At 45.9% G+C, this 15,473-nt stretch overlaps 2 protein-coding genes across 3 annotated transcripts in view; one reads left to right on the forward strand and one right to left on the reverse strand.

The window, feature by feature from the left end:
• Positions 1-890: 890 nt before the first annotated feature.
• Positions 891-15,473, forward strand: part of LOC119433792 (DNA polymerase eta) — a 60,942-nt gene continuing 46,359 nt past the window's right edge. For both annotated transcript variants that reach the window (XM_037701052.2, XM_049658161.1), the window contains exons 1-2: positions 891-1,111; positions 5,025-5,181. In XM_037701052.2, the coding sequence (XP_037556980.1) occupies positions 1,084-1,111; positions 5,025-5,181 (185 nt within the window). In that variant the 5' untranslated portion in view covers positions 891-1,083. The remainder of the gene's footprint in view (positions 1,112-5,024; positions 5,182-15,473) is intronic.
• LOC125941238 (uncharacterized) lies at positions 9,068-11,538 on the reverse strand. The gene is made up of 3 exons (XM_049658162.1): positions 11,291-11,538; positions 11,132-11,231; positions 9,068-10,279 (listed from the first exon to the last, which is right to left on the reverse strand). Exons 1-3 carry the CDS (start codon positions 11,536-11,538, stop codon positions 10,136-10,138), a joined length of 492 nt encoding a protein of 163 aa, XP_049514119.1. The 3' UTR covers positions 9,068-10,135.

Genomic DNA, 15,473 nt, shown 5'->3' on the forward strand with positions numbered 1-15,473 from the left:
TATAAGAAATCATCAGACGGCTAGACTTTTCGTGGCTAGGTTGGGGAATCAGAGAAGAGACGCGCTAGGACCTCGGGTATTAAATGAAATAAATAAATGCTTGGGCTTTACGGGCCAAAACCACGATCTGATTATGAGGCATGCCGTACTTCGGGACTTCGGATAAATGTTGACCATCTAGGGCTATTTAACGCGCACCTAAGTACACGAGCATCGAAATGCAGCCGCCGCGGCTGGAGTCGAACTCGCACCCTCGAGCTTAGCTTGAAGCGCGTATGCACTGCGAAGCGAGTGTTTTGGAATCGAAAGGCCCTCAGCGATCGCATGAAGCAACCTCACTCATGAATATGGTGCACGTGCCTAAGAAGTTCATCGCTCATCTGATAAGGATACTACACAGTATAAATTTTTCAAGATGAACTAACATGAACTTTTGACGCCAAGGAATTGTTATATAAATATTAATTTAGTTCTCTTGTTTGCCATCGAACCACGCACGACGAAATCGCATTTTACGTTGAACGAGGGAACCCGCCTTGATAGGATTTCTGTTTGTAATTTTTTGTCGAACTGTGTGATAAATTGTGGAGAAATTCCATGGCTAATGTCCACGCTACAGTGTACAAGAATATTCTAGAACACTATAGTCCACGCGCTCCATCGCGACCACCGCTCGCAGAACCGCAGTAGCGGCGAATACCGAAACTGACAAGTTTTACCGCATCTTCGCGAGGTAGCACAAAATTATTCTATTTCAAAAAATGCCATGTTGTTCACGTTAAATTATTATACAGTAAAGTTAATTATTTAGCACATTGTAGTCTCCGAACAATTGTGCTTGCGTTTCATTTATATTTGCGGTTAGCGAAGCAACAGCCAAAACTTGGCAACCATGCTCAAACATGCTCGAACGCGCCAGCGCGCTGCAGATGAAAAACCAGCGTTTTCCGTGGTTTTCCGATTGCTCGTTGCTTCCTGTTTCAACGTGGGTTCAGCCACTTCAGCTGCCTTCGACTACTTTGCCAATCAATCAACAAGCGAGGGAGGAACATGCTGGCGGTTAGTACGGGCGAGAAGTAACCGATGAGAAGGCTGACGTTGTTGTTTCAAGGTAGGCCGTGCTATGTATATGTAACTCCGCGATCGACTAACGACTGCCAATGATCTTTCTGTTCAACCGTGCTTGTCGAATGCGAGCGCGACTTCTTGTGTTCTTTCAGTGCCGTTTGTTAAACGAGTGTTTGCGTTCACTCTTGTCCCCTCCTTTTCTTTGCGGTTTACGATCTCCTGTAGTTATGCTAGCAGTGTCGCAATCAGCCGCTCTCTTGCAGCTGCTGCATATCTAAACTTCGGCCACATTGCACTGTTGGAAAATTTCTCGGAACCTTCAAGTTTGTGTGACCCATCCAGAAGGCCGTTCCCTAGCAAAAGTGCCGTGTTCATTAATTGCCATGCGGAAACCTTTATCGCGGCGGTGTTTCGCTTTCTGACTTCGAGTTTACGAATAAGAGTACCGGGCGTGAATTTGCCGAAACTTTCGCGTTCGATTATAGCTGCTTGCACCCCCCTTTTGTGATATCAAAATAATTGGAAGAAAGAAACCTATATAAGTGGAGCTTTTGCAAGCTGCTTATGGCAGCTTGATAAGGTGCCACATTTGTGTATCAGCGTCAATACGACTGTAAACTTCCGAGTCAAACAATTCTGGTTGTGTTTGAGAGAGACGTAAACACGTAAGCCACAAAATTGACGAAGCTCAAAACTAAATTTATTTGGAAAGAGTGGGCACAATGTTTGCTCAAGAAGAAATCACATTTGGGCACAATGAGCTGCAACTGAACATACAGAAAAAGTTATGTCTTATATGTGAGTCTTATTGGGTTCTGGCAGCATCGTGGTTGCACCCATGGAATACGTTGCGATAGTTAACTGGTTTGTGCGGACAACACATCCCCTCAGAGCTTTTAAACAGTGCAGAGGCGGCTGGGCAGAATCCACAAAGCTTTTAGTTTGTAAGTGCTGTTTGCCTTTGCCTGGCCACCTTTGCTGAACATCCTGCATAGGTCGGCGTACTCACTTATTTTAACCCTGTAATGGCCAAACACAGTTCCACATCAAAGAAAATTGGAACAAATTGTTGGCGTTTATTTCTGGCCATGAAGAGTACAATAGCAGGGGAAAAAAAAAATGTTCTTCAATTATAACTTCATTACTGTACTAATTAATTAGAAAATGGTTTGTTACACTGTCCACTGCTGGGGGGGAAACTTCACTCCAGCATAATAAAGACGTAACTATGGGCTTTGCATTAGGTTTCTCGCACTTCAATTGGCATTTTGAGGCATCAAACTCGGCATAGCATATATGATACATTGGGCATTACAGGGTTAAAGGTGTGAGTGGGTGATGAAGGGGGTGAGTAGAAAGGGGTATGAAAGTGAGTAAGTTGTTACTAGCATGAGTAGACTGGAGTATGACCATGAGTAAGTACCTGTAATGTAAAGTATTAGGATTGGCTGGAATTTCCTCCTGTGAACAATTCCAGTGTAAGAGCGTTTTTGTGAATACGGGCTCTGGAGGCTAACTAAATGTCACGGTGCCGAGCGTATTCTTTCAAGTAGTGGCTTCCATATATTTTGATGAAAAACTTTCTCGTGCACCAGAATGGGTAAGTGTTGAACAAACATTTGCTCCTTCTTACTGATGTCGTATGCCTTAGTAAAAGGTTTTTACAGATATTTTTTCACCTTAGAGTCGCAAGTTTGTGACACACAAAGCAACATGTCTAACTACAAAGCTTGTGCACTCCGCGTGCTCAGACAATTGCGGCATCTGGTTAAGGCTAGTCGAAGCTGCTGATTCCACATCCAGCTAAATATGAAGAGCCAGTTTGCAACAGCATACAGAAAAGCGTATACCTTATTTACTCGGAAATAAGTCGAACAGGAATATAGGTTGACTCCTATATATTGAACTTGCCGAGGAATAAAACATTTATAATTTGAATATAGGTCGACTCCTGTCTCTTAGATAAATGATAAACTTGGAACACAACACGCCTTTATTTACCATAAGCTCGGCTACTAAATCTTGCTACTTGAGGCCACAAGCTGCATCCTCGTCGGTACTGCCAGAGAAGTTGCCCGCGTTTGTTGCTTTGCAGGCGTCCTTGGTGCTGTAGAGTGCATAGGATATGCAGCATTTCCTAAAGCTATCATGGATATAATCTCAAAACTGGCTCTACAGCGAGCGTGACGGAGGAACTCTGTTTGCTCGGTACTTTTGCTAGCTTTCTTCACGAATATAGGTCGAGATCCTTTGGTCACGAATATAAGGTCAATAGCTCATCTTAGATAACAATGTCTAAAAGAAGAAAAAAAAAAGGTTGACCTATATTTGAATAAATGCTTTCATTTCCCATTGAAATTACTATAGAGAGCTCTGGGGTGCTGCAGTTGTTTAGCTACCATAACAATGATGATTAGTAAACAGATTTATCTAATTTTCCTGGCTTCTCGCTGCAGACATTCCTTCTGCACAAACATTAATGCATTAATTTTCTAAATTACCAAGAAATCCCATTTTTCTAAACATGTTAAGGAAATATGCTTCTAGCTAAACATTTCGACAGAATTACCTGTCTGGTTGGGAAAATTGATTAAGAGTTACGACGGACCTTTTAAAAGCGGCACACCGCCACCTCCGAAGAATACCCCCTGAAGAAGGAGCTGAATTGGTTCCGAAATGTCGGGCTAGTAAATTTCCTTATTTGGTTGGAGTCAATCTCTAAGTCTTAAATATGCTTCTGTGCACGTGCATAATCATTGCAAAATGTTGCATATATAACACAGTATTTCGTTACAAATGATCAAGTTGCAAAGTCACAACGCCATTTGAAGCCAGTAGACAAAGTTTGGGCAAATTCCATGGCGGTTCCCTTGCTTGTTTAACCACCATGCACACGCAGCTCCCATACAGAGCAGGGGAAGAGTTCCCTCTAGTAATTTTTGCACAAAAATCTGTGCAAATAACAGGGTGTCTAGTATAAGAGGAAAATCTGAAATTTTCTTGGAATTTATCATGTGAGTTGCTGAAAATTCAGTGAGAGAACAAGGAATTTTCACTTTCATTGCTTTGAATCAGGGAAATTGGTACCTGCAGTGGAGGGCAAAGCAAGCGGTATGACTGAAATAAGTGAAATTTTCAACTAAACTTACACAATCAACGAACAGTGGTTTCTTTTGCTGGTGTTGTGAGGGCATGCCTTGCCAAGTGGTTGGTCTCTCATGGAACGCATGGTTGAGCCAAATCTTGCAGTGCATCCCACCTGATTTACAACTTGCAGGTTGTAAGCCGTTGTTGAAAATTATGGGCTGGCACAGTGACCTGGCAGGCTATAAACTACAATTTTTTTTTCTTGAGCCCAAACCTCCAGTGTCATAGACTGCCAGGGAATTATCATAAAAAGAGTGAGGGAAAATCAGAAAAAACCGAAAACCTGCAAATTTGAGAGTGCCAACATAGGCAGCCTAAGTAAGCACTTAATCTTACCACCTGTGGTTTAGTCAGGTAATCTTAATACTGTCACCTGGTTGTTGCTTCAATCTTTGATATCCACTCCTTTGCTTACCTTCTCGTCTGTTTGCATGGAATGCCACTGTTTGTCCACTTTACACATTACATGTCCTGCCCAGCTTCATTTCTCCCTCTTGTAATGTCAACTAGAATATCGGCCACCCCTGCTTCCTCTCTCATCGACGCCGATGTCTTCCTCTCTCTCAACATTACACCTACCGTTTTACATTCCATCGTTCACGAGGTCCTAAGATGAGTGTATTAGAGTTACAGAATGGGTGCCAAGAGAAGGCGAGTGCAGTAGAGGATAACAAAAGAACTAGGTGTGATGAAATTAATAAATTTCCCAGCATAAGATAGGGTCAGCATGCGCAAGAGGGGTTCACTGGGCGAGGCCTTTGTCATGCAGTTGACATAAGTAGGTTGATGGTGATGACGATAAAATGCAGCCGCAAAGGCCATGGCGACTGCACCCACACCTCGACACCGCGCGGTGGTGCTTGTTGACATGGACTGCTTCTACGTCCAAGTGGAGCAGCGACTGGCTCCCGACTGGAACGGCAAGCCCTGCGCAGTGGCACAGTACAACACTTTCCAGGGGGGAGGGTGAGTATGGAACGTTTTGTGGAATGGGCGCGCACTCATTTGGATTGCTACTCAGTAAATCACAGGATGATGAAGCAGGAGACGCGCAGTATGGTTCGGCGACCACTGCAGCATACTAGTTGTTGAATCATCAGCCATGTCTGACAACTTTTGTACAGCTTCGAACGTGCTCCGACAGTCAAAGCAGCCACTTATTTAGAGGCTTCACATGTCATATCTAATGCTGCATCATTCCACGTGTCTCCTGCTCAAAGGGGCACTCAAGCAAAACATCAAGTCAGCATAAACTGATGAAGCATTCTTCCAAAACTCTATCGTCAATAATTTCGTGGGAAGTGGTTGATTACTAAAAGAAGGAAATGAAAGCCAAACTTCCATTAAAAAAAAATTTTGCACTGGAATTGCGGTGTTGTCATGACACTGTAGCGAAACGAATTTCAAAGTATTTTCTTGTGAATATTTGGGCTATTGTGATGCAGTTAAGTTCTCCAAACTGGCTAAGTTTGGTCTTCAGCTGTTTTAGAATGCAGTGTAGTTCTTCTTTGCTGATCAAAAATTAACTACGCTTGAGGTGTCAACGTCGAAATTCATGGAGTCGCGGCGAGCACCTGTGGGAGCCTTAATGCGACGAATCCACTCGTCTTTAGTTGTTGCTCCTTTTCTGGCTACACAAGCCTCTACTCATGGTATGAGCGGCTTTTTGGGCATTGTAGAAGCTTGATTTGCAAATATAGCACAACTTAATTATCTTTTTAGTGTTCTTTAAAGCATTTCGAGGGGGTGGGTGTAAAGGCAATGCATTTTAAACAGGCTAAGCACAGGAGCATTCATTGAAGTGAATTGAATTCATTGCTGCTGGTACATACACATTTTAAATACAAAATAAAAGCATTCATTCATTCATTCAATTTTAGTTTCTTGTGCACTCAGTCAAATTAGACACTGAAACTCTAAAATTAGGCGCTTGGACACCAAATGTGAATGAGTGGTCAAAATTAATTTGGTTTCTATGGCATATGCCTGGGCAGATAGTAGTACGTAATTTTTGATTGTAGACTTAAATGGACTTCATTGCTGTCTGCTGCCGCTTTGTCAGTTCTTGGTGCACTGTCATGTTGTACTACTGCTGAACAAGAATTAATACTAATTCATGTACTTGTGAAAAAATGTATCGGCAGCAGCCAACATGCGAAGTGCACTCTGCTGTGGCATATACCCTTGTGCTGTCACACCTATGATAAGTTTACGATGATTATCTCCTTTTGCAATGCATAAATTCCACTCTGTGCTTCAGTTTTTCTGTGACTGCCTTCTCGTCCACATTTTTCTAATGCTCGCTCTGCTTTGTGCATGTTAACACACCTCATCATTTATGGTAACCTAGGGTGCGATTTTGTACGCGTTCCAAAATGGAACGGAGGCGTTCCGTTCCATCGAGCCGCACACGATTGGTCAATTTGAACCGTGACGAACGCCATGACGTCAATTGTGACGTGAACCGTGACGTCTTGCTGATGTCAATCATTCCGTGTCGTCTGCTAACGGACGAACGCAACGGAACGGTTGCCGAGTCCGTCCGTTTCGATAGAACGGATTAGAACGGCTGCCAGACGACTTGGATTGGATTAAAACGTAAGCGCTTGGGACAGTTAGCCTCTTTCGTATCCGGTTCAATCCAAATCGGGAATCCCAACAGTTGGAGAAAATGGCGTTTTCTTTCTCTGCCGTGTCTTTTCGTGTCGCCTGTGCGGCTGCTGCAGTCGCGCAGAGACGATGCCGACGTAGATGATGCATTTAAAGAGTTGACGGAGGAAGAGTTCCGGCAATATTTTCGTCTGTCCAAACGAACAGTGCGTCGCTTGTGCGACGAGCTTGACTCCATCATTGGATGCCAGCGAGCCAGTGGCCTTTCCACAGAAAGGAAGGTGTGCGCGCTGCGATTTTTCGGCACTGGAAGCTTCCGGAGGAGCGTTGGTCGCGAGGAGCAAATAGGCATGGCGCAGCCGGCCGCGAGCAACACCATCCAGGAGGTGACGGAGGCCATCATTTCCGTGTCTGCCCGGAGAAAGTTGGTGGACTTTTCATTGACACCGGCTGCCAAGGATGAGGCAAAGGAGGCGTTTTGCGCGACGCGGTGCCATTCCAGGCGTGCTAGCGTGCGTCGACGGCACGTTGATCGCCGTTATGAAGCCAGAGGGACTCAGCCCGGCCGACACGGCGAGCTTCATGTCGAGAAAGGGTTATTACGCCCTCAACGTCATAGTCGTAAGTACCGTTGGAATGTTTTACTTCAAACTGTAGTCGCCATTTTTACTCGCCCATAGTAGCAATTGTTCAGTTTAATGCCCAAGCTGGCATAACTAGTAATGTAACGATTAAAAGAGGACATGCGGGGAACTGTGTACGAGCTCGTTGAAGTCTGACATGTCAGCGGTAATGATGAGTGCCATGTGTTTCTGTGCATGAGCCGTTTGCCGTACCAAAATTGTGTTTTCGTTCTGGCGTGCATACACAATGGAGTTGTGCATTTTGGAGGTATTTAGGAACATGGGCAGCAGTCGTAGCAAAAATCGATACACTATAGGGAAGATACGATGGAAGCATTTTGAACAGGGAAGTACTTACAACCATTGCATGGGCTGGATTTGGCGTGTATGGATGTTCTTGCGCAATTTCGTGCCCCAAGTTTTCATTTAGCGATCACTTAGTGCAAACCATAGGCGTGCGCACAAAGGGCACCAAATGCGAAACCCTGTGCACGCCTATGAGTGAAACAGTGTAGCTGCTTATACCAGCGTAAATGTATGTATTGTTTTCTGCATATGAATGGCTAAAAGGGATTTTGAGCATATCTGCAGCGCTATTTTGTATTGCTCCTCATTGCAGGTGTGCAACTCGGAACTTTGCATCCTTGTTGTGGACCTCCGGCTCCCTGATTCGGGCCACGACTCTTGGATGTGGCAGCATAATCCACTGTGTACGCGCCTCGCCACACAACTGCAGCCTGGCGAGTCTCTGCTTGGTAAGTATTCGTAATGTGTACCCCTAACTAGGGCAGAGCACTTTAGTTGGTAACAACTTTGTTGATAGTCACAGGAATATTGATGTCACAGGAATGGTGAGCTTTCATAACACATACATAATTTATTTATACAAATTGCAATGCCCCTAGGCTATCACAAGGCTGTGTTTGTACAGTGGAAAATACATTAAAGAACTTGTATACACACCAAGTACCCCTCCATACGGATGGTCAATGTTTCCAAATCAAAACATCCGACAGATTATGATAATTTAAACACAAACGAAGTAAAGTTATACAAAAATCCTTCAAAAAGAATGCCACAGCCGTGGACTCGGAAACAATTGTACCCTCTTCACTGTGCAAGAGGCTCCAAGGTTTGCATAAACCTCGGACACTCTTGCACAGGTTTGCATAATTTTCATAAAACACACCAGAATGATCACAACCGCCACATCCTGTGCATTCGGGCGCTCGGTGTACATTAGTAGGAACGATGCAATATGCTTGCTAGCCACCTCTTGTGCTAGGTGTATGAAAACTTCCATGCAAGCATGAATACGCAGACGAGGCAAGCAAGTAAAGCGTAATGAATGCGGATTCAACCACAAAAGAAAAAATCTAGCACTGAGTGTTGTGACATTATACTCGTCACATCATGTCTAAATGGGTAGACGTAAATTAACGTGAAAGCACAAAAAATACAAAGGTCAACTTTATTACATGGTATGACGACAAGTACAGAGGCCAACACACATCTCTAGAACGCACAAATCATGTTTGCAGGACTGCGCTGGCGAATCTGATGACGACATGTGGCACAAAATCTGCTGTATGTGAGCTTGCGTGACTAAATGTACAGTTCCCATTGATTTTTATCGACCTGGTGGTCGGCTTAAGCTTAGGTGGCTACTTTGGCCCTCGCAAGTGTGTTCTAGACATGAGTGTTGACCTCTGTACATCGTGAACCTTGTACATACAGCATGCTACACGTAGCAAAGCATGTGAGAACATTGCAACATGAGCATCACACAATTCGTATTCACCACGGCAAATAAAACTTGCAGTTACATTTAAGTGACCTTGCAAGAAAGTATGACTTTGACAGGTATGTCCATTCCCTTCTCAGTGTTATGAGTCACTGACCAGAAGCATTCATTTTTCGACAGCAATTGCAGTGTGATGCTAAAGAACAGGTGAATCATAATTGTAGAAAGGTGAGTGCACTTGCCAGCTGTGATGAAACATAAATTACATACAACATGAATAATTAGCTCTGCAATCTCACAGCACCCAGAACGTGTTACACTTAAAACTTATTCTTGCTCACTTGGAACGAAAACTAGAGGAAACCAATCACCGGCGTGGTGCAATGATGATGGCCATTTTCATTTGTGAAACTATGCAACTTGCAGAGTGACTAGTTTGGTGCTCTGAAAAAAGACCACATTGTAGTTGTACCTTAGCATCACTGTGCCGAAATGAAAATATCACAGTGCAAACACTATGCGGTAACACTTCATAATGAGTGCAGTAAGCTACAAAACATAGTGAAGCAATATAAATATCACAGTACAAAACCCATACACAGAAATCGACAACTACTTGTAATGATTCCAGTGTCTTCGAAATGTGTAAATAAAAGAAAGCACGCTGGCGTTGCAGCTGGATTAGTATAAATAGAAAGAGGAAAATACTACGATACAAAAATGGGTGCACGCATTACACCTTTCGTCCAAAAAATCCTCCTGCATTACTCATACAAGGCAACAATGAAACTTAAACAGTAAAACTCAAAATGAAGCAACAATAAGTGCATAAAATGAAAGTGAAGATATAAAACTCAAAGAACAATAAATAAACAAGATAAATTGAACTCATAAAACAATAAATGACTAAAATGAAATTGAATAGGTGAAAATAAACAATAAATTAATTCCTCCTTTCTTGTTGCAGGTGGCCAGCTACGACTAGTGCCAGGGAGCGCACCTTCTCCAGTATGCCCTCCTGAGCCGCTGCCGTCCTCTCTGCCGCGATGGCGAGCCGGGTGATGGATTGTTCGATCCTTCGCAGCACCTGAAATGAATAATTGTGGTGGAATTGTTCATGAGTTGCTGATTACTCGCAACCAGCTCATCGCTGGAAGCTGTTGTTGTCAAGAATTGCAACGTGCACAACAATTGCCCACCTCCCTCGCTGTAGCCACTGTAGTGTCTATCCTCCTAACACATCACATATCCTATGGCAATGCCATCCAAAACTACCCCCCTTACCCAAACCTTCTACCCCTTCCTCCGAGTGGCTGACCGCCGCAACCACCCTTCACGACCAACGATTCCTTGGGGACTTCATCGGCCTAGCGCTGAAGCATGCCGCAAGCGACGCCCTGGACTCGGGGCACTGATGCATTTTTTATCACAGAATAAAAAAAAGTGATTTCTCTCTCTCTCTCTCTGTTGAAGAGCCACTGGCCTGATGGCATCCTTTGGCAGTGTCACGCGTCATGTACAAGCTATGCCCTCTTCGTTTGGGCAGACAAGGACCTGTTGGAACTACTTTTCAGTCATCTACTCAAATTCATCTCTTACCACCAAACAACCCTTTTCAGGGCCAACCAACCTTTTGCCCGGCTGTTGATCGTTGGCAAGATAGGATACCGAGTCCTTAATACAGCGCATATTTCTTATTTACATCAAAAGTTGGCTTGTTTTCCAGATTCATGATTCACTTATGATAACAGAGCATAAATAATATTTATGTCCTTCACGTAAAATGACACCGAAGGATCTACCAACCTAAAGCTTCCGACGCTATTTTCCTGTTCACCAACAGTGTCGCGTTCTGCTAAAGGTACCACTTACAGATAATGGCAAACTCTAAGTCGGCACCGTTCAGGAACGCATGATATTACGCCGGCAGTGTGCTTACCTCTTGGTAGGGTAGGTCGGTGACGCCACGGAAGCGGACCGCGCCCGTCAGCTGGAGCACTCGGCCCCGGAAGCCGGGTGCGCGACCCCCTCCAGTGCTTCTGAAAATACACACCAATGTCGAAGGACAAATCGCCCGGACCATTCGACGGTCACTCACATTTGCTCTTGGGCTATAGCGGTAGCATCGCGGCGGGCCTCGTAGACCTGCTGCTTCCTCCACTGGTCGACCGTTTTCACAACGGGCCCTTCCGCGTTCAGCACGTCGGCCAGCTGCTGCCACAGCCGTCGTCGGTCGACAAGGCTGAAGCCCGGCCCCAGCTCGCTGGATCTTAAAGCCAGCTGGAGATGCGGCTCCATAAAAGCGAGCACCGTCTCCCGCTGGCCCTCGGAAACGCGCGGTCCCATAACGGGTGCAGAAGCCGGCACGTTTTCCTACATGGCTCTCCGCACGTAACGGCTCGACCGAACCAACCGCTTCAAAACTCGCGCCGTTTGAATTTTAATAGTGGTGGAGACATGCATACAAGCATTGCTTGAAACGGGGTAGTGGATAGCGCCACCACTAAACGTTTCGCAAAATTGCGACACCACCTAGCGCCATTTCAAGACATTAACCGCAATAATTTGTTTAACTCGTTCCGCATTCCAAACTGAATCTTTGAAAAGCAACACCAACACATTTTGCTACTCATTCATAATAGCCAGATATTTCTCAACATGTTAGAAACGCTTCTAAGTATGTTATACGGTCCCCAAGCAGACGTCAAAAGCGTGACGCAGGCGTCCACTTCGCTCATTGGCTCTTTGCTTCCTCTCGTCCTCGCGAACATGGCGGACCGCCTATTTCGTGACGTAAAGAACGAACCGCCTCCGTTCCATTTTGGAACGCGTACAAAATCGCGCCCCTAACTTGCCCTCCTATGTGAACTGGAAATAGTTTAAATACCGTTGGCTATCGGCTTGAACTGAGGTATGCATGTCTCTCAATGCTGACTGTTGAAAACATCAACACATTATCGGCTATATTTGTCATAGTGCTTAAATGTGTGTTTAGGCCATGCACTGTGCAGGATTGCCTTATATATATTGTTATTTTACGGTTGGTTTGACCGGCAGTGGCGTAGGCAGAGGTGCTATCCTAGTTTTTTGAAGTTACAGGTATCCAGAGTGCTTGAAATGTTTGTTTAGAAATGTAGTGAGAACTGGAAAGGCTAAACCCACATTAGAAGTTTCGGATGCAAATTGAATATACTCTTATCTCAAATCAAAGTGTTCAAGGATTTGATTATCAATTTCATTTACTATTTTATTTATTTACAAATACCTCACAGGCCTCATCAGAGGCATTGTGTAAGAGGGGGTCAAATACAAAAGCAAGTACATATTAGGATAACAATAAAAAAACATAACTGCTAGATACAGGTAAGTACAAAAACTAGAGGTCACATAAAAAAAGATTACAAGATATTGGCAATTCGTGAATGATGATATTGTTACAGAGCGACGAAGAAGACGTTTGGTCATGACTTGAAGAAGACGACGCTCTGGACTTCGCGAGCTATGATCTTGTCAGCCGCTGCCATACTTGTAAATACAGTGTAAATATATTTCTTGCTTCTTTCCCCCGTAACATTTTTGGTGGAGGTGCGGGCTCAAGGACAAGACGGATTTACGCAGCGGGCGCTCCTTGGCTGCATCTACCATGCCAGCTCAAGGCGAGGATGCTTCGGGCTCGTCGGCCCCCACGCCAACCGTCATTCTGGCACAACCGCGTGACCCCGGCTCCTTTTCCGGCACTGACAACACGGATGTTGAAGATTGGCTTCAACTTTATGAGCGGGTGAGCAAGAGCAACCACTGGAACCAGACCGCCATGCTGGCTAATTTGATATTCTATCTCGCGGGGACGGCACGCGTCTGGTTTCAGACCCATGAGGAAGAACTTACCACCTGGGACATTTGTAAACAGAAGCTCACGGATTTGTTTGGCAGGCCTGTTGGACGTCAGCGCGCCGCTCAAAAAGACCTCGCTTCGCGTGTCCAGACGTGCACCGAGTCCTACCTCACATACATTCAAGATGTGCTCGCTCTGTGCCGCAAGGTGGATCTGAGGATGTCCGAAGCTGATAAAGTGGCACATGTCATTAAGGGCATAGCAGATGATGCCTTTCACCTCCTTGTGTTTAAGGATTGTTCTACTGTACACGCCATCCTTACCGAATGCCGGCGATTTGAAGAGGCCAAGAGCCGTCGCATTGCCCACCCATTTCCCCGCCTCCCCAACACGGCTGCTACGTCCACCTGCGAAGACCTCCGCAGTCTGCCTACGCCCAATCGCTCTGATGACATCGTCCACATCATCCGGCGTGAAATCGAAGCCGCATCTCCTATGCCAACCCCAACCCTTGGCTCCGACAATTGCCCGGCCACCGTTTCCCTGATCCAGACCGTCGTACGCCAGGAATTGGCCAACGTTGGCGTGACCAACGTCTGCTCCATTAATCGGCCTGACTACGTTTCGTCCACCTCTGCCATGCGCCCTCGAAACGTGAATGCCCCTCCGTGGTATCGCAACCCGGCTGACTGGCGCACTCCAGACGACAGGCCAATATGCTTCACTTGTGGCCGTATCGGTCATATTTCACGTCACTGCCGCTCTTCATGCGCCTCTTGCTGTGCCTCCTGCCCCTTCAGACTTGAATGCCCTAACGAAAATGATTGCGCCCGACCTTCCGCCCCAGTGTGCCAATGAACTACGTTGCCTCCTTGCCTCGTACTGGGACTTATTCGACCTTGGAGACCGTCCTCTCGGGCAAACATCTGTTGTGAAACATCGCATTAACACCGGGGATGCGAGTCCAATCCATCGGCGACCCTACCGCGTCTCTCCTACTGAGCGAGACATCATCCAACACGAAGTTGATAAGATGCTTTCTCGTAATATCATTGAACCTTCTTGCAGCCCATGGGCATCCCCTGTTGTACTAGTTAAGAAAAAGGACAACAGTTGGCGATTTTGCGTAGATTATCGGCACCTAAACAAGGTAACCAAGAAGGACGTCTATCCGCTACCACGCATTGACGATGCCCTGGATTGCCTCCATGGAGCACAATATTTTTCGTCCATAGACCTTCGCTCCGGGTACTGGCAAATTGCCGTCGATGACATGGACCGAGAGAAAACTGCTTTTATTACTCCCGACGGCCTTTATCAGTTCAAAGTGGTGCCTTTCGGGTTATGTAATGCCCCGGCCACATTTGAACGAATGATGGACGCCCTCCTACACGGCTTCAAGTGGTCCATCTGCCTCTGTTACTTGGACGATGTGATCGTTTTTTCCCCGACTTTTGCGACGCACCTCGAACGCCTATCGACGGTCCTATCTGTTTTTCGTCGGGCGGGGCTACAACTCAATTCATCCAAATGCCACTTCGGTCGTCGTGAAATTTCTGTGCTCGGACATCTCGTCGATTCCTCTGGTGTACGTCCTGATCAAGATAAAATCCGGGCAGTGAAAGAATTTCCCGTGCCAACGTGCTCCAAGGACGTTCGCAGCTTCTTGGGCCTCTGCTCCTACTTTCGTCGGTTTGTCCGCAATTTTGCGGACGTTGCACGCCCTCTTACTGAGCTCCTCAAGAAAGACGCTGCCTTCATTTGGGGCCGTGAGCAAGCTGCTGCTTTCACTGAGCTGATCCGGCTGCTTACTTCCCCTCCCATTCTCGCTCACTTTGATGCATCAGCTCCAACAGAAGTCCGTACTGATGCCAGCGGCCACGGTATTGGAGCTATCCTGGCCCAGAAACAACAAGGACAAGAACGTGTTATTGCTTACGCCAGCCGTCTTCTTTCCCCTGCTGAGCGCAAATATTCTATCACTGAGCGCGAGTGTCTGGCTCTCGTTTGGGCAGTGGGAAAATTCCGCCCCTATTTGTACGGCCGGCAATTCACAGTCATCACTGACCACCACGCTCTGTGTTGGCTTTCTTCCCTGAAAGATCCTTCTGGGCGCCTTGGCCGCTGGGCTCTGCGCCTTCAAGAATACAACTACTCAGTTGTATACAAGACCGGCCGGTTACACCAAGATGCGGACTGCTTGTCGCGCCATCCTGTCGACCCACCTGACGTTTCTATGGCCGAAATTCCTGTCACCGTTCTCTCTTTGAGTGCTTTTGACAATATCGGAGCGGAACAACGGCGGGACGACTTCTTAAAAGACCTTATTCACCGGCTGACTTCAACGACGCCCGATCCTTCCCTTCGAATGTTTGAACTCCACGATGGCATATTGTACCATTGTAACATGCGCCCTGACGGCCCTGACCGACTCTTAGTTGTCCCT

This window comes from Dermacentor silvarum, chromosome 11 (genome assembly GCF_013339745.2).
Source record: "Dermacentor silvarum isolate Dsil-2018 chromosome 11, BIME_Dsil_1.4, whole genome shotgun sequence".
NCBI classification, from domain to species: domain Eukaryota; kingdom Metazoa; phylum Arthropoda; class Arachnida; order Ixodida; family Ixodidae; genus Dermacentor; species Dermacentor silvarum.

Excerpts from the sequence above, each read along its gene's own strand:
- LOC125941238 (XM_049658162.1), bottom strand. The coding sequence starts at position 11,538 with ATGGGACCGCGCGTTTCCGAGGGCCAGCGGGAGACGGTGCTCGCTTTT. Across the intron at positions 11,232-11,290 it reads GCTATAGCCCAAGAGCAAAT|AAGCACTGGAGGGGGTCGCG; the intron begins GTGAGTGACCGT and ends GTGTATTTTCAG. Across the intron at positions 10,280-11,131 it reads CCGACCTACCCTACCAAGAG|GTGCTGCGAAGGATCGAACA; the intron begins GTAAGCACACTG and ends TATTCATTTCAG.